Below are 20,584 nucleotides of genomic sequence, written 5' to 3'. Positions count from 1 at the left end.
ACGGCAGGCTCATCGCACCCCAGGCCCCACGGCCTGTGTCGACCATCGGCCCCTCCCAATAAACCCCTGAAGTTTTAACTTACCCGTTTTACAGATGAAGAAATGAAGCCCCAAGCCACATAGCCAGTAAGTTGGCCTGACTCCAAGATCTATGCTCCAAACCACTGGGAGTCCTTGCCTTCCCAGGGAGTGTGGAGAAAACACTGCAACCCTTAAAGACGTGAAACTTCTCTGGACCCAGCTGGTCCCTCGGCATTTGGGGGCCGTGCCGCAAACTTAGCAGGCTGGGACTGTTCATATCCTGTATATGCCAAAGAAAACACGGGCCCTTGACCAGCTCTTGGGAGATTATCTCTAAACCCCTGGGATATCCTGTTTAATAAAAGTGTCTTTGCATACCAGGGACCCTGGGCCACACCAGGCCTGATGGTCTATGCTAACAATGTGATTTATGGGGGGGCCTGGGATCATGACAGATCACTCGACCTCTGCAGGGGGCGGAGCCAGAGTAACTGAGGTCAGTCACATGGGTGCCCCATGCCTATGACGGACGCCCGATAAAAACGGCACACACCAAGGCTCAGGCAAGCTTTTCTGGTGTCATACTCGTGGCCCGTCATGGCTGGTAGAATTAAGTGTGCCCGTAAGCCTCCACCAGGTGAGCATACCTGGAAACTCGCTCCTGATCTCCCTGTCCCTGCCCTGTGCACCTTTTTTCTTTGCAGATTCACGGTAATCTGCATCTTTTCTCTTCCCAACACAGGAGCTGAGCACCCGAGATGGGAACCTCGTTTGCCTGTCATCGATGCACCCGACAAAACCCAATATGGAGGGGAAAAAAAACATCTGTCCACTCTGTCAAAGTCAGGCGCAGACAAGTGAGTCCCTGTTCACTTTATTCAAATAATTTTTTTCTCTGAATCTGAGTAGAACTGAGGGAGAATCAAAGAAAACCTCATATATTAAATTCTTAAATAGATTCTTTGAATTGAAAAGTAAGGGTCAACAGGAGAGGCACAGGTGTGGGCCTTGTCCCCACCAACAAAGCCACCAAGGCAGTCCCGCAAATTAAGAAAAATGGCAAATCCATTTCTTAAAAAAAAGTTCTTGAGGGGAAAGATTAAAAAATACCTAAGTTTCAAAAGCCGGACTACTGCCACACCCCTGGCTCTCCACGCCCCCCACCCCAGCGTCCAAAGGTAGAGAGTCTCCGGGTAAGTTTTCAGTGATGCAGCTTTTGCAAACATATGCAAATACATTCCTCCTTAGCAGTCCTGTTTTGGCGATTAATAGCAAGCAATATGCTTGGATTAGAGGTCCGATTTCCACTCGAATGCAGTGTCTTCTCCTCTCGGCAACAATCTGCAGAGATCTGAAAAGGAAGACAAGCGCATTAGGCCGAGAGTCAGACAGACCTTCCATATTCGTACGTGTGATCGAGGAACTATTGGGGTCTTGCTGCGTATTCACATAAGCAGGGGCGGTGATCTCTGCGCACCCCAGATGGCCAGAGAGAATTTAAATTTAAAAGCTTTCCTTGGGGTTCTCACCCTCATCCCAACCTGCATCCACCTGACCTCAAAGATAGACTCTGTTTACCTCGGAAGAGAAAGGGGTGATGATTACGTCATCAATGCCAATGGATTTCTGGAGGCGAGGGAAGGATCGGCATTTGTTTCAGGCCAACTGTTTACCAGGGACGAGCCAAAGCACACTATGTATGGTATCGCATTTGAACAGTACAGCGAGGAATGTATCGGGCTTTTGTCAGCAGGAAGGTTCAAAAATCTACCACAGAATCTGCAGGCTGAGAACGAGGGGGAGAGGAGAGCGGGAATCATGGACACAGGAGCCTTTCCATAGGAGGTTTCTTGCCTCTAGAAGGCACCAGAACTCTGGGATCTCAGCACCACTCAAGATGGGATCCCTGATAATGACAGGGCCTGAGGCTGGTGCAAAGTGGATTTAAATAAAAAAAGGGGGCACCTGGGTGGCTCAGTTGTTAAGCGTCTGCCTTCGGCTCAGGGCGTAATCCCAGCGTTGTGGGATCGAGCCCCACATTAGGCTCCTCCGCTGTGAGCCTGCTTCTTCCTCTCCCACTCCCCCTGCTGTGTTCCCTCTCTCACTGGCTGTCTCTCTCTCTGTCAAATAAATAAATAAATCTTAAAAAGAAAAGAAAGAAAGAGACTAGAAAATATGCTGATTATTTAAAAATAAGATCAGGAGACTAAAAATACAGGCCAGGCTGGAAGCTTCTTTATATCCTAAAGCAAAAGGGAGAAACCCATGCGAGTCGGTTGTGACCTCTCTGTGGGGTCACCCGAGTGACAGAGGAAGTGAACTTCCTGGGGCCTTAACGCCAGCGCCCACGCGCATAGCGGGGGCGCGAGGCTTCCTGGATTCCCACGCGCCCACCTGGGCCAGCTCACTTCATCTCTCGGCCCCACCGGCAGTCGGCCAACCCAGGTGAATCCCCCTTCTCCGGATGTCACAAACGGAGGCTGGGAGGTGGCCAACCTGAAGTGGGATCCTAAATCTTTGACCAAGGTCAGAACGTGTTCCCCTACCCCCGCGCAAGATACGGGTGGCTAGACATGCACTTCAAATCGTTCCTCAAAAGCAAACTCTGGAAGAAGAGGCCCTGGGGGCGGGGCGGGGGGGGGGGGGGAGAACGATGCTGCCATTTGGTGGCTGTGTGCTCTTGGGCAAGTCAGAGCCCCCTCTGGGCTCTGAAAGCTTCCTTTTCTATGGCAGCGGCCGTCCCAGGGATCCTCAGGGTTAACGGAGTAACCCAGGAGCAGCGCTTGGCCCAAAGTCCTGGGGGTTATTCTTAGACCAGACCTGCTTGGAGCTTCTCTTTGAGCATTAATTGCCTTGGGCCAACCCGTTGCTGTTTATGGAAGCAGGATAAACAGACAACATTCTGTGCCAAAATGTTCTAGAATCCTAGCCCCCAGCCCCATCACATGGGTCCCTGGTGCCCTCTCCCTGAAGTCAGGCAGACCTTCTTCTGGTTGGTTCTGCAATGATCCCTGCCCCCACCGGATCCAGAGCTAGGAGACTAAGCTGTGATTCTATAAATAGCTTCCCCAGCTTGTCGCCATGGAAACCCCCCTTGGGGCTGGGTCAGCCCACCTTGGTGGACACTCCTCCCCAGGGAGGCCCTGGAAGGGCAAGGCTTTCAGGAGAGTAGCTCCTGGGCTCAGAAGGCGTTGGGGGAAGGAGGGGGAGAGAAGGGAAGTCTGCAGGCCTACCTGGAAATCACGAGCTTCCTAAGTGAGAGGAGGTGCTGTTCTGGTTCACCTGCAGGAAGAAGCAACACACGAAGGAGTCAAGGCCAGGTTGGGGTGCAAGGATCTCACTGCCCTGAGGTCGAGCCTCAGCATCACTGGGGCAGGCACACACTCGCTCCTGGGGTATTTACCCCACACCTACTACAGGCCAGGTGCTGCGGCTGCTGTGAACAGGGCCGACCTGGTCCTATTCAGCTTATATACCGGCAGGCAGAGCCTTTACAAACACATACGCAAGATAATGTCCCCTCCACCTCCGGGCAATACAGTGGGCTCATGTGAGTGACTCTGGAGCTACTACAGAGAGGGTGGTCACGAAAGGCCACTATTAGGGGATGACATTTAAGCTGAAGCACAATGAAAAATAAACCTATGCTCTTTGTCCTGGGGTTCCTGGCACACAGCTCCTAACTAGCACCTCCCAGTGATGACGAGCGGCTCTTGTATGCTAATGAGATGACAGGTATCTGGCTTCAGAATGGGCGCTGGGGGCTTAGAAAGACCAAGGTATGCCTCTGGGGAGGGGAGAAGGGCTGGAGAGTAAGTCAATCACCAATGATTAAATCAACCGTACCTACTTCAGGAGCACTCCCCAGAAAGCCCTAAATGATGGCTTCGGAGAGCTTCCAGATTGGTGAGCGCACGGAGGTGACGGAGGGTGGTGTGCCTGAAGACGGCCTGGACGCGCCACACCCCTTCCCCCTGTACCTTGCCCTGTGTACCTCTTCCATGACCATTCCTGGGTCGTATCCTTTCTCATAAACCACTAATCTAGGAAGTAAAGTGCTTTCCCAAGTCCTGTGAATTATTCTAGCAAATTCTCAAATGTTAGTTGGCTGGGCAGAAATGTGGGTAGCCGGGGAACCCCAAGGTGGCTGGCCTCTGAGGTGGGGGCAGTCTTCTGGGGCTGAGCTCTTAACCTGCAGGGCCTGACACGAACTCTGGGCATCACTGTGCAAACTGATTCTGGAGAATCAGAAATGGGTTGTTGGTGTTGGAAAACGCCCCAAAAGCCGAGCTCTAAAAGATGCAAATGAGGCGAGGTACACAAAGGTCTGGCTGGAAAAGCATTCCTGGCAGAAGGAACAGCAAAGATCTGGAATGGGGGCGGTGGTGTTTGGTCCCTCACGAATGAGGATTCTTTTTCTGCATTCGCTGCAATTCTAACGTGTGAGCTGCTCTGTTTTGCTTGCTTACGATTTTTCCACCTCTTGGGTTTCAGGGTGATCATTCTAGATGGCTACAGAGTGCCCTGTGGAATGCACATGCCTTCATGTACGGAACTGTTGCCGTAAGACTGTTCTCCAATTTTGCGATACCGTGACGGAAGCCAGGTGCCCCGTGGAGGACAGGAAGGGAGATGAGGAAGGAAAGCAGGGGCCCGATGCAGTTGGCAGGGCAGCTCTCCAGAGCGTGGCGGTGTTCGCGACGACAGGGCGCATTCCTGCCATTTCTTCACAGTTTGCCCCCAACAGAGCAAGAAACAGTCCCAGGCCAGCCAGACATCTTGAATACGCCACACACCGCAAGAGAATGTAAACTGCTCCCACTCTTCTGTACAACAGTTTAGCCTTCTGGGTCAAGAGTCTTAAAAAGAACGGGACCCTTCCTCCCACTGATGCCACTTCGTAACGATGTCTTCCAAGGGAAGGGTTCAGTAGAGCCCGGCAAGGTCAAGATGAACTGTACATGCCCTTGTTCGGGACACTGCAGAAACTGGACATGATCTTGGGGCAACAGTTGCTCATACTACATTCCAGAAAATACTATGTCACCGTTCCAAATGGCAACAGTGAAACCCGAAAGATGGGAAAACATGAAGAATGCAAACCCAAACGGCTCATTTGATGACACCGCAAAGAATGCCAAGTGCCTGTTCGGGTGGGCAAAAGAAGATACTATGCAGAAAGGAAAGGCGTTTCGGGTGGTAACTCCTTCCCCTCACCCCCTCTTCTGCGTGTGGCTCTTGTTACATCATCTTTTCGGTTAAAGCAGGCAATAAATTAGTGCTGACTAATCCTTGTAACATTTTGTTCACGGCAGCAAGAGGATGGGCTGGGTGTCTGACTCCCAAGAAGGGAGCGTGGAGCCCTCCCCAAGGATCTAAGATGCGTGCAAGAGCCAAGGACCCCGGACAATGAGCATTCATGAATTCGATTATTAAACTGGAGATTGGCACCCTTTCTCTGCCAAATTAAAAAAAAAAAAACCAACAAACAAAAAAACCCCATATACACAAACTAAGACACCTCATTTAAAGGGGGGCTATCATATCAGTGAAGGGGGCGGTCCTTCTTGACATGATCCATGGACCACACCCCACGGACATACCCAGGATGTGTGGGAGGCACAGCCAGGGAGATGGGCAGGGGGCAGCAGGGGCGTTTGTATGTCTACAACCGTGGGGATACCCACACCAGGTGACCTTTATGGTTCTCGTTCTTTGGTTGACTGATGAAAATTCCAGGCTGGGTCGTGTTTGGGGACTGCCACTTTCTACAAAACTGAATTTAAGGCTAGAGACAGAGGGCTTGACAGAAAGCCCCCACCAATCCTCCAACTGCTCTCAAGCCAGGAGACAAGGCGATGGAAGCAGCCCAGGCAGAAGGCTGCTATTTGGCCCCAGATGGATCAGACACTTGGAGGGCCCCTGGCCTGACCCACCCTCCCCCAGCCCAATTTTCTGACGAGGAAATGATCAGCCAGATTAGAGAAGCGAAGTGTCCGAGGGCATCCGCAAGCTAGTGGGACAGCCCAATAAACAGATTTCAGAATTCCCCTTGGGGTTTCTAACCTGAAAATATCCTTTCAGATTGGCTGGTGTTTTATAGTCTCCTTTCAAGACCTAGGAAAAAGAAACGAAGTATCTCTGTCATGGAAATGACCAAAAAATAAAATTCATCCTGTCACCTCCACCTTCCCATCCACCCATTTACCACTCACCTATTTATCCATCTACCCATTCACCCATCTATACACTCATCCTCCTTGCCTCCCATCCAGCCACCTACCCATCTAGCCACCCATCCACTCTCCCATCCATCCACCCATCCGTCCATCCATCCGTCCATCCACTCTCCCATCCAACCTCCCATCCACCCATCCATCCCTCCATCCCTCCGCCCTCCCATCCATACACCCCACCCCCTACCCGTATACCCATCCATCCACTCTCCCATCCATTCACCCATCTACCCATCTATCCATCCATCTACCCATCCATCCATCATCCATCCATCCAACAATCCAACATTTATTGACCTCCTCTTATCTCAGGCATTATTCTAAGCTCTGGAGTATTCTAAGCTCAGAATTAACCAGACAATTAAAATTCCTTTCCTCCTGGAGCCTCCATCCTAGAGGAGGAGCCCGAGGACCCACGAGTAATAAACACAAACGGGAATGTATCAAACCATGGGAAGTACCATAAAGAAAATAAAACAAAGGCATGTGATCAGGAGTGACCAATGGGCTTCTTTTGAACAGGTGGTCCCAAAGGACCTCTCAGAACAAGTGACCTTTGAGCTGAGCCCTCAGTGACAAGGAAAACCAGCTCTGAAGGAAAAGCATGTCAGGCAGAGGACACAACTAGGGCAAAGAAAATCCCATTATCTTTCTGTATATAAACCACTATGTAGACCGGCACCGTCCAATAGAAGGTAATGTGAACCAAGTATGTAATTTTAAGTTGTCTAGTAGTCACACTTAAAAAACAAAGCAAAACAAAACAAAACCAAAAAAACCCAAAAAGTCAAGTGACGTAACTCTAGTTATTTAACGTGAGATATCTAAAATATTCATACTTCAATGTTTAATTAATATAGAAATGATTAACGAGAAACTTGACATACTGTCTTGGTACCAGGACTTCAAAATCTGGTGCGCAGTTTACACTTAACACTGCCTCTCGATTTGGACCAGATTTCACTAGTCACATCCAGTGGCCACAGGAGGTTAGTGGCTGGAAGCCCTAATGGACAGCGCAGGTGCAGACAAGTTCACGAGCGCCGGGGTCCTCTCAGTGCCTGACCGTCCTGCACCCCAGGTCTGTTACAGGAACACCGGGCGTCTACAAAGAAACACACAGGCACGCACGCATGCGCAGAAACACATACGCACGCACACATGCGCAGTAAAGGCTAAACAGGTGTCCGGCAGCCACTGGGAACAAACCAGGGACAGCTTCCCTTTGAAACAAAGGAACAATAGAGGCTCAGGGAGTTGATCTCGCGCATCAAAATGTTTACATTTGTATACAATACACAAGGTCAGGCCTTACTCTGGGAGCTTCTGATTCACATCCTGGGACAAGGCAGGGGCCTCCGCGTTTTATTTACTTTTTATTATTTATTCTTTTTTTAGAGAGAGTGTGAGAGCAAGCGGGAAGGGCAAAGGGAGAGGGAGAGAGGGAACCTTTAAGCAGACTCCTTGCTGAGCACAGAGCCCAACGTGGGGCTCAAATCTTATGACACCTGAGATCATGACCTGAGCCGAAATCAAGAGTGGGTGGCTAAACCAACTGAGCCACCCAGGCGCCCTGGGTCTCTGCCTTTTAGAGAGACTTCAGAGCAGTTGCCGCTGGGCCCTCGGCTAAGAACACAGGGTAAGGAGAGCCCGTTGTCACTGTGGTCCTCACCCTGGCCCAGACACTGCCTGTGAGAAGCGCCTGGGGGCTGGAGTTCAAGATCATTCCCAGCTGCTGTTTCTTCTTTTTAACCCAGTCAATTGATTTTTTTTTTTATTATATGAAGATATATGCAATATATATAAAAACAGTATATGAAACACAGCATAGGTACAGAAAACTGTATGAAACCCATTAAGTACAGCCTAAAGAATACGCTATTAAAAAAATAATAAATAATAATGACTTAAAACAACTGAATAATAAAAAATAGACCACATCGAGGTTGCAAATAATCACACTGTCAACACGGCCTAAGCATCTACACTGGATCTCTGAGTATTTCCACAAATAGATGCTTGCACAATCCACAGATGTCAAGGGGGAGAGGAAGCCCTGAGACCCGCTTCAATCACAAGGACCGAGCCCCCAAAGCTCAGGGTTAAGAGAGCCTGCCTGTGTGGGAGAGGTGTTAAAGCCTTCTTTAGCACCAAACGGTCTTTCTCCTCGAGTCACTGAAGAATTAAAGGGAAAGTGACAGAAGTTGTGACTTTCTTCCTTGGCTCTTCAACATAAGAACTGTTAACTTTCTGGGGCGCCTGGATGGCTCAGTCAGTTAAGCATCTGCCTTCAGCTCAGGTCAGGATCTCAAGGTCCTGGGACTGATCCCTGTGTCAGGACCCCTCTTCATACTGTCTCTCTCTCTCAAATAAATAAATCAAATTTTAAAAAAAAAAAAAAAAAAAAAAGAATTGTTTGCTTTCTAAAATCAGCATGTGTTTAGAAATGCTGGGCGCAGCTGGAATTAAGATGCTGGGTCTTAATGGGGTGAGGGCTAGCAGGGAGTGTCCTCAGGCCTGGGCCCCACGCTCAATTACCCTCACTAATGTAATGCCTCTAAGGAAGTCAGAACCCCGCACCCAGAGGAGACTCGAAGCTGTGACAGCGACATGTAAATAAGACCATGAACTTGCTAACTGTTCCCTTATGCAGGATTAGTTGACTTTCAATGCTTCAAAACCATCTCATTGAAGTCCTCTTCCTTGACCGCCTCAACTAAGGAGAGCTTAAAAAGTACTTTAAACTGCCCTGAGCTCACATTTGTCTGAGAAATCAACATTAAATTTTATGGGGGAATAAAGAGACCAACAGTTTATTCATACTCGGGCTCAACAAAGACTTGATGTGCTTTCCAGACAGACAAGCTAGGGACATAGTGGGAAAAGGGTGAAAAAGGACAGAGAAATCAGATAAAATCAGTACACAAACGGGCCCGCTGTTAGCTGCTCTGGTGTGAGAGACAGGCTACCAGCTGGTTTTGAGCTTCCCTGTGGCCCAAGCGAAAATGGAAATACAAGCGATCGTACCATTCACCGCGTCCCACCCCCGCTGTCGGCCGGGAGTACGTCTCCGCGCGTGCGCACGCACTCACCCGGTGCGTGTTGTTGATGACGATGGGGTCAGGCTTGCCGTAGTTGGGCGGGTTTGCATAGGGGTCATAGCCGAGCCGAGCCAGCATGGGGGCGATCTGGGCCATGTCCCTCACCACGTCCCCGGGGATGTGGCCGGTCCACTTGGAGAGCGCTTCCAGGTTCACAGGCTTGATGACCTGGTCTGTGGATCGCTCGATCCTGGGGAGAAAGAACAGGCTGTGCGGGGCACAGGGGGACCCAGATGGCACCTGGGGCAGCCGGACAGGCTGGGGTACCTGGCCCTGGGGCAGCTGTGCCCCCCCCCGCCCCCGCCGAATGTGAGGCTGCGGACTAGTCGCTTGGCCTCCTCATACCTCCTCTGTACATTGGGGATAAGAGCACGTGGCGAGAAACTGGAAAACAGTATTAGGCAGCATGCACTTAAAATTCTGCTTCCTTGACGTCATGACTTTTTAAAAATAACGTTTCATTTTGGTGACTAAGATGGATATTTTGTTCTTGAGAAAGAATTATAAAACACAAATGGTAAGGCTAAGAGTGGCCATCACTCCCAGCATCAGCTCCTGCAAGGACCTCGTCTTGGCATCTGGGGGGCCCACCCTCTCAATCCGTTTCCTGTGCTTTATACAGGAGAGCGGCTAGGGGCAGACTCAGGAGCCAGACTGCCTGGGTTCAAACGCCGGCTTGACCGGCACTGGCTATGTGGCCTTGGGAAAGTTACTTTACCTCTCTGAGCCTCCTCCATTAGTCGTCCTCTACAAATGGGAATAATGGCAGAACCCACCTCATGGGGCCGTTCTGGGGAGTCAATGAGTTAATCCCAGAGGAGTACATGGCACGTTGTGAGGTCTCAGGATGTGCTGGCTTTTTCTCTCTCATGCACACAAGGAAATCCTATGGTTTGCAGTTTTTACGGCAGAATTCACACGCTGTACGTTTTGGTTTATGACTTTGTTTCGCACCCAACACCTCATTCTTCTCTCCAGCTGTGCTCCCTTCCTCCAAAGCTTATTTTGCCCGTGCCCCTGAAGATGGCCATTTCGGTTGCTTTCACCCTCGGCTGCGCCAAGGGAACCACCATCTGTCGGACGTGCTTCTCCACTCTCCCCTATGACGGGCTCACCCAGCCATCTGAATCACGAGGACCCTACCGATCACAGGTCAAGGGCCTTGTATGATGGAGGGCAGGAGAATCCCAGGATCCAGGGTCTATTTCTAGATGTTTCCATCCCAACTACGAGATAAATTGGGAAGAAGAATGGAAACGAGAGATGTGGCGAAAAGAGGCCAGGACCAGGAGGGAGGAGGGCAGGGAGGATGAGGGGCGGGGATGGGTGGGAAGAGCAATGGGTTTGGAGTCTGCAGACTGGAATAGAAATCTCAGCTCAGTCCACTGTGTCAGAGACCTCAAATATATGCACAGCCTTTCCGCACCCTGAATCTCCAGGACTGCATGAGCCAGAAATGACACAGAGGCAGGCATCCCAGAACACGAATGGGAGCAATGCTTGCGAGGAATAAAGAAAGCTGGAAATAACCCATATGTCCACAAACAGGGGTCAGTGAGTAGGACGCCATGTTCCGGAGTGGAATATTACACAGCCGTCTAAAAGGATGTCACGGTGGCGGGCAGGGGGCCCTGGGCAGGTGATCCTGGACACAAAGTGAAAAAGGGTTACAGAGAGACATGTTTGTGTCCAGTAGGACTCTGGTTTTCTCAACAGCCCCTGACAGAGGACCAGCAGGTCCTATCTCAATGTCTGCATGGTGGGATTGGAGGTTGTTTCTCCTTTCCCAGGGAAATTGTCCCCATTTCCTACAAAAGATGTACTCCTTCAGTCATCTGATTTTTTTTTGTCATGGTAATTTACAAAATCCCAGCTCCAGCATCTCGGGGGGCTTGGGCCTGATCAGGATGGAGACAGAGAGACAGCACGCAGATCCTGCACTGTTCACATGCTCTGGGTCTCAGGAGAGGGACGACTCCTCAGAGGAAGAAGGTGGAGAGCAAGAGACAGAGGAGGGAAAGAGGAGGGGTCCCGGACGTGGAGAGCATGAGAGCGCACGCTCTGGAATCCCCAACAGATCTCAGTTCAAATCCTGGCCCCACACATTGCCAGCTGTGTGGACTTTGGTAACTTCTCTCTGAGACTCACTTTCTTCATCTGTAAAACGGGGAGAAGAGCAGTTCTTATGTCCTCAGGCTGCTGTGGGGATTAAAGGAATAATGTGTGTTGGGGGCTTAACTGAGTGCTTACCACACCTCAGGCACTCACTCCATGGTAATGAGGGTGAGGGTAATGTGTGTGCCAATAAAAGTGATGTCAATGCTAATGTGATGATGATGATGATAATAATAATAATAGGAATAATAACATCTAATATGTATTAACCTATTTGATGCTCATAGGTAGCTGGAAGATTGACAGACTACACCCCCGTGTTACAGATAAGAAAATGGGGCACAGAGAGGTTGAGACACTTGCTCAAGGTCACACAGCCAGGAAGTGGCAGAGCTAGGATGTGAACCCAGACAACCTGGTTCTACATTGGTGTTCCTGAGTTAACCTTTACCCACGACGGCTTACTATAAAGCACATTCAAAGCCTGCTGATTCTCTCAGGAAAGGGAAGAGTTGATGGCCCCACTTTTGTGGATAATGAAGCAGAGGCTCAGAGAGGCACAGTGACTTGCCCAAGGCCACACAGCTCAGAGAGGCAGCGCTACTCTTCGCACCTACTGCCTCTGAGCCAGGCCGGGGCAGGGCTGGGTGCAGGGCGAGGGCTCCACTCACTTGGACAGGGACACGCCACCGGGCTTGCCAATGAGGTCCTCGTGGTGCAGGACGGCGTCATTCCAGGCGATGCCCAGAAAGTCCAGGATGAGCTTGAGGGAGCGCCTGGGGTGCAGTACCAGCTGCTCGTAGTACACGGGCAGGCACTTGTCCTTGCCCACCTCCATGCACTGGGCGTACATCACCTCGATGGCCTTGTTCCACTTGGTGAGGCAGTCGCGGTAGCTGCTGAGGTCAAAGCCGGCGATGGTGACCTTGCGGGTGATCATGGAGTGCACGGACGCCCGGCCATCGCGCACCATCAGCAGGAACTTGGAGTTGGGGAACAGGCGCGACAGGTACACGGAGGACTTGAGCGTGAAGGGGTCCTTGTTGCACAGCACACGCGCCGGCTCACCGTGCTTGGCAATCACCTCCAGGATGAAGGCCTGCATGGCGGCGTCCAGCACCTCGTCCGTCACGCCTGCCTCGTCCAGCCGCAGCTTCTCGCGGCCAGACTTGGACCAGGCCTGGCGCATGGCCAGCACGCGCGGGATGATACGCGTCTCCTCGCCGCAGCGCACCTCAGGGTGGGCGTCCAGCATGGCGCGCATCAGCGTGGTGCCGCTGCGGGGCACACCGCCCACGAAGATGAGCGGCATGGCCTTGCCGTAGCGGTACTCCACGCGGTCCGCGCCCACCATCACCAGGTCCTCCTGCTCCGGCCGCATGGCCCCCCGGGGGCTGCGCGAGCCCCCCAGCACTGCGCGGCACTCCAGCACCTGCTGACCCACCTGGACCGCCAGCACCAGGGCCAGCGCGCAGCCGGCCGCCAGCAGCGCCCTCCGCACCGACAGGCGCATGCTGGGCCTGGGGGGGCGGGCCGGCTTCAGCGACAGGTCAGCGGGGGGCCGGAGGGGCTCGCATCTGGGGAGAGAGAAGGACTCCTGTGAGCTGCGGGTCCTAACTAAACACACCCCGACGGTCGGCTTCATCTGACGGGTGGGGGTAATAATTACTCTGACATCGACTCTCAAAATGTTTCCACATTTAGCAATCCTCTGGAATGTCCGGATTCAGCAGCATATCCGCTTGGCAAGGGCACGGTTTTTGCGTGTTCTGTTCATGGCTGTCTCTCCAGAGCCTAGTACAGAGCCTGGCACCTCGTAGATGAGTGGTAAGGATTTGGGGGATGTGCCTTGGTTGAAGGAGCAGGGCGAGGCCAGAAGTGCTAGGACAGGAGGGCCCTAGAAAGAGGTGGCAAGGGGTGCCCACCTGGGGACCAGCTGGAGCTGGGGTCCAAGATTCCAGCCCGGGCCAGCCCGCTCCGAAGGAACACACTGCCACCCAGGAGACGGTGTGGAATAGCCTGTCCTGTTCTGGGCCTCTTCTGGAATCACTACCCATTCACTCAGTCTTCATTCCATAAATGGGTATTAAGTATAAAAAGGTGCCAGGCACTGCGCTCAGTGCTGGGGACAGGCAAATGGAGAAGACAGCAGGGCCTTTGAACTCAAGAAGCTCACATCTCCTGGTGGGGGAAGCGACAGCATACCAGTTATAGCCACAGGGTAAAAATGGCTTACACCGTGAGAGGGCTCTGGTAGGGGAAGGAGGAGGGAGGTCAGGGAGGGCCTCTCGGGGGAGGTGGCATCCAAGCTGAGTCCTGCATGAGCAGGAGCTGGCCATGTGAAGATGGGTGGGAGGAGTGGTCCAGGCAGAGGGAACAGAGAATGCAAAGAGCCCCAAACAGGAGAGGGTGTCGGGGGTTGAAGAACCTCAGCAGGCCATGGAGGCAGGAGGGAGGGAGAGGGAAAAACTGGGGGACACAGAAGCCACACAGGTTCTCAGGGGACGGAGCAGGACGTACTCTCAGGGCAGCTCCTGGGCAGAGGGCCCGCAGGGGCGAGGATGGAGGCAGGGAGGTCAGGGAGGAGGCTCCTGCTGGTGTCCTGGTCCCCGGCAGACTCAGGGATGCCACGATTGTGATGGTGACGTGGGGACAGGCGCAGGGGATGACTGAGGACGTGAATTACGAGCCCCAGACTGTGCTCCTCATGCCCCCCAGGGACGACGATCAGACTTCAGGGGCAAGTCTTCAAGTAGGGGCTTGTTTCAGGAAGGAGGCCCACCCAGCCCAGCCACCCCCTTCTCCAGTCCCCTCAAATGACAGGCCTGCCCTCCTCCCTAATTTATCCTCAAGGCCCCCCTTTCCAGAATCAAAGTGAGGTCTTGAGGTCTGAGGGCATTTGAGAAGGCAGGCAGGCCCGGGTTCGAATCCCAACTCTTCCCCTTCCTGTGTGGCTGTGTGAGCCTGGGCAACACACTTCACCTCTCTGAGCCTCATCTGTAAAGTGGGTCTAAGAGTCTCAACCTTAAAGGGCCAGCATGACCATTACACGACTCCCTTAAAAACTGAGGAACGTGCCTGGCACATAGGAAGCATTTGAAAGGATGTTACCAGTGGTCTCTACCATGGTCACTGGTTATTTATTTATTCCCACATTCAGTGAGTACCCTCTGCGTGCCAGGAGTTGGGCTCGGGAGCCAAGAGACACGGCCTCCGCCCCCAAGTCTACCCACACCGTGGAGCCACACCTGGGAGGGGGTGACGGATTCTACCTGAGTAGGTGAGGGAAGGCTTCCTGCAGGTGGTGGCCCTCATGCAGAGTCTGGATAGCGATGGCTGGTTTTCAAACAGCCTGGTGGGGAAGACAGAGACGAGTCTTCCTGGCAAAGGGAACAGCCAGTGCAAAGGCCCAGCCAGGATGCAGCACAGCAGGGGAGCTGCATGCAGCCTGTGAAGGGGGCGGGGCCCGTGGGAAGGGAGCGGGAGCCGGTGTTCCTCAATGGACGTGAGGCTTGGCCGAAACCACGGAAAGACCCAGTTTGCAGCTGGACCGATCCACCCACAAGGGCCTGGGCTGCCTGGGGCCCCTGGGGCCGTAGCAAATGGGAAAACAACATCAGAGCTGAGGCAACACACAATCTCAGCCCTGGGGTCCAAACTGCTGAGAGGCCCCAGCATTTCCTGGCCATGTGGCTTTGGGAGAGTCACTTCCCCCACGTAAACCACAGCTTCCTGGCTGCAGAGAGGGGTGGGGTGCACTGACCTCAGATGCTGCTGTGAGGGTTCTAGAAGCGACTGACACAGCACAGATTAATCTCAGCCTGGGGTCCCTGGCCTCTGTGAGCATCGGAAAATAGCTGGGGACCCTCTCCCCAGAAAACCGTGCTTGTCCCATGCTGCCAATAATGGCGGGGATTCCCTGGTCCTCTGAACTCAGGGTCTGGGACGCAGAAATCTGATTCCAGAGCTATTTTCAGGGCTAAGGCAGGCTGGACAGGACGTAAAGCTACTCGGAAATCTCTCCAAGGACCCGTCAACTTGTTCGAGTGCTCACTGAAATCCTCCTCTTAGACTCGAGACTCGAATTCTATTTATTATTTCAGTGTCAGTGCTCCTGGAGGACAATCAATCACACTTTAGTTTGAATTAGAGCTGCCACCCTTACCTCTTGACACTGGTGGGGAGCGAGAGAATGGAGCTTTGGGGGAACAGAAGGCGATGGTGGGGTGCATAATAACCTCTCTCGGGGAGCTATTATGAGGTTTAGGGAAATTTTGTGAGGCGCTGAGCCAGCACACAAAACCGTAGCACTGGTCAGATGGGATGCAGAGGGTTTGGATTCTGGCCATGCCCTGAACCTGCTCCGTGAGGCTGTGTAAGTCCCCTGTGGGACTCGGCCTTCTCCTACTACCAGGACCATCATCTTTCTAAGAGACAAAGGACCGCTGTACGCTGCCGCGATCCAGCTCTGTCTACCACTGCATTTCAACCAGAGAGGACAACGCCAGCCAGGGGAGTGTAGCTGCCCAGTAAAAGAGGCTGGGGGAGTGGAGAGGCTCTTTCTAGTGCAGTCTTTGGAGGAGCCCAGACTTGGGGGGGGCGGACCTTCTGGATGCACTAACCTCCCCTGGGCACTCTCATTGCTGGGTTCCAGCCCTCGTGGCCGCTTACCAAGATAAGGATAAGCAGCAACCACCACCACTATACCACTAATCACCATCCGGGGCTGCTGGGTATGGTTGAACAGGTTGTACACTGCCCAACTACAAAAGGGTATCACATACCTAGCCTAGTGATAAATACGGCACCCTCAGAGTGGGACACTGTCCTGTGGCTGTCACCTAATACTGACCAAATGCCTACTACGTGAGTGCCTTGTATCATTTAGTCCCCCTACGAGGAGAGTATGAGGATCCCAATTTTATTTTATTTTATTTTTTTTAAAGATTTTATTTATTTACTTGACAGAGATAGAGACAGCCAGCGAGAGAGGGAACACAAGCAGAGGGACTGGGAGAGGAAGAAGCAGGCTCATAGCAGAGGAGCCCGATGCGGGGCTCGATCCCATAATGCCGGGATCACGCCCTGAGCCGAAGGCAGATGCTTAACCGCTGTGCCACCCAGGCGCCCCAGGATCCCAATTTTAAAGAAGAAAAAAAGACCCCAAGAGGAAGAGCAACTGACCCAGGGCACTGCCAGAACTAGGATTCCCATCCAGATCTACCAGACTGAGACGTCCAGCTCTTTTTTGTTTTTTTTTTAAAGATTTTATTTATTTCTTTGACAGAGAGAGAGAGAGACAGTGCACAAGCAGGGGGAATGGCAGAGGGAGAGGGAGAAGCCGACTCCCGGCTGAGCAGGGAGCCTGACTCAGGACTCAATCCCAGGATCCTGGGATGATGACCTGAGCCAAAGGCAAACGCTTAGGCGACTGAGCCACCCAGACATCCCCGACACCCAGCTCTTAACCACTGCGCTAAAGGAACGGGGCTATGAGTACAGTGGGGTCCGGCAGGAAGCTGGGGGCTAATGTGGAACCGAGGGGCTCCTGGTGTACACCTCACTGCCATGTCCTTACCATTCAGGGTGGAAGAGCTCTAGTCTGGTTCTCACCTCCCCCCATGCTACAGATGGGATGACTGAGGCCCACGAGGAAATCAAATCACAGCCTCACACGCTGAATCTGGTCCTCTTGGTCCCCTCCCAGGACGTTGGGGTGGTTCAGAACATAGCTCTGCAGTTGGACGACTGTCTACATAAATCATCGGTCCTCTGGGCCTCAGTTTTCCTGTTCCATAAAGTGGATGGTTGTTTGTTGAAAGCTCACGGTGACCCGTTCGAACACTCTGAAACCCCCGCGATTATTTCATTTTGTGCCGTGTTGGAGATCCGCCAGGTGTAAGGCCTTGACTGCATTTCTCTGTCCTCGCTCCCTCTTGCCCACGCCTCACCTCTATAGTTTGTCTGTCCTCGCAAAAGCAGGGTGCTGAGTTCTCATACACAGAGATGGAGAAGGGGGGGTCCAGGTGTAACCACAGCAACCAGCCCCCCCACCTGCCCCACCCCTGAGCCTCAGAATACACAAGCCTGGGGCTCCTGGGGCCTAGGTGGCCCACAACAGAGGTATGCCTCTTGGAACAAATAGAAACAATTAGGGACAGGGCACTTGAAGCTCTTCAGGCAGAGAGCGAGATGGCTGGGGCCCAGCTGCCTTCGGGCGGCCCTTGAGATGCCACAGTGCTCAGAGAGGCCTGCCAGCCACTGGGGGTTCTTCAGAGCTGCTTGTCCACTGGGGGGGGGGGACCGACCACTTGTCAGGCATTTACATTTAAATTAAGTAAAATGAAAGAACATTTTAAATTCAATTCCTTGTGTGCACCCGCCACACTTCAAGCACCTGGTAGCCCTGGGGTGGGGTGGGGTGGGGTGGGGCGGCTACCCTGCTGGACAGGGCAGGTCTGAGACCAGGTTAGCAAACAGCGGCCCTTGGTCCAAACCCAAACTTCAGCCATTGAGCGAAGAATGGCTTTTATCTTTTTTTAAGGGAAAGGGGTGGGGGGCAGGGAAAGGGAGAGAAGCAGCAATAAAAACCTTACCCGTTTTGCAGAACCTGGAATACTTACTATTTGGACATTTATAGAACAAGTTTGTGGACCCTGGCCTAGAACATTCCCATCACTGGCAGGAAGCTCTACCGGAGGGCGCTGATTCGGAAGACAAATGAGATGTATGGGTGTGGGGGGGTCACTGAGCCCCCTTTTTCTTGTAAGAGGAAGGGCAGCACTGATTAAGCACCACTGTGTACTTGACACCAGCCCGCATTTCATCCTCACAAGAGCCCCGTGTGGGGAGGGGGGAGCACCCCTGACCCCCGTTCTCCAGTTTATGGATGATACAGGCCCTCGTGGGGGCAGGGTGTGTATAATTACGCCCCTAAAGCATAACCGCCACATCAGCCGAATCAAACAGCAAACAGAAACCACAGAAAGAAAAAAAGACAAGGAGGAAATGCGAGGACTCGAAAAGGCCATCAGGAGTGGTGTTTGGTGATAACATGTTTCTCCTCGAGACATACTTCAGAATGTTGTCAACTTGCCTTTTTCTAGAATAAAATAACAGAATGACTAGTATTTTTTGAGTTCTATGCCGCACATTGGGAGGGGGGCAGGCTGCTTGGGCTGGCTCCGATCTCGGCTCCCCCAGCTACTGGGGGTGTGACCTTAGGCAAGTCACTGAGCCTCTCTGAACCTCAGGTCCTGCATCTGTAAAATGGGAAGGACAGCAATACCTGATAGGGTATTTGTAGTGTGGTCAGTGCCAAGGAGGAAGTCACCGCCTCGGGGTGCTGGGAGGTGTAAATAAGTTAGAAAATGCTGGACCAGCGCCTGGCAAACAGCAAGTGCTGTTTACCCGTTGCCCTTCCCTTTTCTCATTTCACGCTGGACCGAACCTCTTAAGGTGAGGCCTTTTATCTCCACTTGATGGATGAGGAGTTTGAAAGGCCGAGAGCTAAAGTGGTTTGCAGAAGCCACTCATCTAGCTGGAAGACGAGTCACTTTCCCAGCTGGCTGGCTATGTCCCCAAGATGCTGTCCTGGGCGTCACATCACGTGACTCATAAAATGGGGGCAGCCGGGGGGGCCCGGGGGGACTCTGCTCTCTCTCTGCACTGGCCCATGGTTTTCCCTGAATGACCACTAGAAGGGAGGGACAGGGAGAGGGCTGTTGAGTGCTCGAGATCCTTTTAAACCCACATTCATTCATTCCACCAATGTTCACACCTACTGTGTGCCAGGCACAGATCGGGATGCTGGGACACCTCGAGGGCAGCCAAGGCTCCTGCTCTCGTGGAGCTGACATCCTGGAGGACGGCAAGAAGGCAGCATGTGGGATAATGACGCCTGTGACAAAGGCTCGGAAGGAAATGCCCGCAGTGGGGCGGGGAGACTTGCCAAAAGGTGCCGCAGGAGGGGGTGACATTTACATGAGACCACACCGATCTGGGTTCAAGCTCCTGTGGCCTTTCTAACTCAGCGTGATTTCTCCAGGTTCAGAGGTCTCCTGGACCGGGGAGGGGGGCTCAAGCACAGGACGCCAGCGAAGCAGGCAGGTGGCTGCACTTACAGAGTGGTCTCGGAGGGGGGCCCGGTGCCCCTGTGTGCGGGCTCAGCCATCGGCCCTGCAAACTCTCCCTGTGGGCGCCAGCTCCCAAACATTCCATTGCCATGGCTACTGCCCATCCCCCTGACCTCACCACCCCGACCCCAGAGCTGGGGAGACAGGAGAGGGGCGCTCTCTGGGGTCAGGCCTCTAGGGAGCAGAGACCTCTGCCCCACTCTGGAGGGAAACCAGCCAGATTCTAACGGGGCAAGAGGAAGAGGTCAAAGAATAACTCTTGGGCATAAAAGCATTCTCAGTGCTTAAAAAGGGAAGAAGGGAAGGTGGGCTGGCACGCTGCATCAGACGTATTAGCTCTTACTTACTGAGCACTTACTGTTTTAATTTTTTTAAAAGATTTTATTTATTTATTTGAGAGAGAGAGCCCGTGAGTGCACACAAGCAGGGGTAAAGGGCGGGCAGAGGGAGAGGGCTGAGCAGGGTGCCCGATGGCGGGGCTCAATCCCAGGACCCTGGGATCATGACCTGAGCCAAAGGCAGACGCTTAACGGACTGAGCCACGCAGGCGCCCTGATTGAGCTCTTACTATATGCTAAGGTACTAAGCTAAGGGTTTTACACAGATCACTGAATTTTGTCCTCACTCCCCCGCCACCCCATGACCTCCTTTGACCCTCCCTTATTACCACTTATTTCTGGGGCTCAGAGAGGTGCGGTCACCTGCCCAAGGCCACACAGCTGATAAGCAAGGGAACCAGGACGAAGACCCAAATCTTCATATTTTTTACCAAAAATAACCAAAGCAGGGCCCCCATGTGCTGTCCAGGCTCCCCCTAGGAGGCCCAGCAGCCCCCTGTTAGGTACAAGTTGCGGATAGTGAGTGATGATGGCCCAGGGCTCACATCCCGGCTCCCCCACTCTGGTGTGGCTCTCCGAGCCTCAGTGTTCCTACCTGACAAATGGGAATCACACCCAGACCAAAGAGAATCTCGAGG

General features: G+C 52.8%; 1 protein-coding gene across 7 annotated transcripts in view; it reads right to left on the bottom strand.

The window, feature by feature from the left end:
• Positions 1-863: 863 nt before the first annotated feature.
• The window catches only part of TPST2 (tyrosylprotein sulfotransferase 2), a 55,555-nt gene continuing 35,834 nt past the window's right edge, over positions 864-20,584 (bottom strand). For 2 of the 7 annotated variants that reach the window (XM_034639349.1, XM_034639350.1), the window contains 6 exons: positions 14,746-14,825; positions 12,145-13,050; positions 9,350-9,566; positions 6,088-6,138; positions 3,255-3,303; positions 864-1,372 (listed from right to left, as the gene is read on the bottom strand). In XM_034639349.1, the coding sequence (XP_034495240.1) occupies positions 3,262-3,303; positions 6,088-6,138; positions 9,350-9,566; positions 12,145-12,986 (1,152 nt within the window). In that variant the 5' untranslated portion in view covers positions 12,987-13,050; positions 14,746-14,825 and the 3' untranslated portion in view covers positions 864-1,372; positions 3,255-3,261. Of the gene's footprint in view, positions 1,373-3,254; positions 3,304-6,087; positions 6,139-7,144; positions 7,363-9,284; positions 9,567-12,144; positions 13,051-14,745; positions 14,826-20,584 lie in introns of all 7 variants that reach the window. The other 5 variants (XM_034639346.1, XM_034639348.1, XR_004619210.1 and 2 more) reach the window with 4 other exon arrangements.

This window comes from Ailuropoda melanoleuca, chromosome 12 (genome assembly GCF_002007445.2).
Source record: "Ailuropoda melanoleuca isolate Jingjing chromosome 12, ASM200744v2, whole genome shotgun sequence".
In the NCBI taxonomy this organism is placed as follows: Eukaryota; Metazoa; Chordata; class Mammalia; order Carnivora; family Ursidae; genus Ailuropoda; species Ailuropoda melanoleuca.
This window is presented reverse-complemented; position numbering and strand designations above follow the sequence as displayed.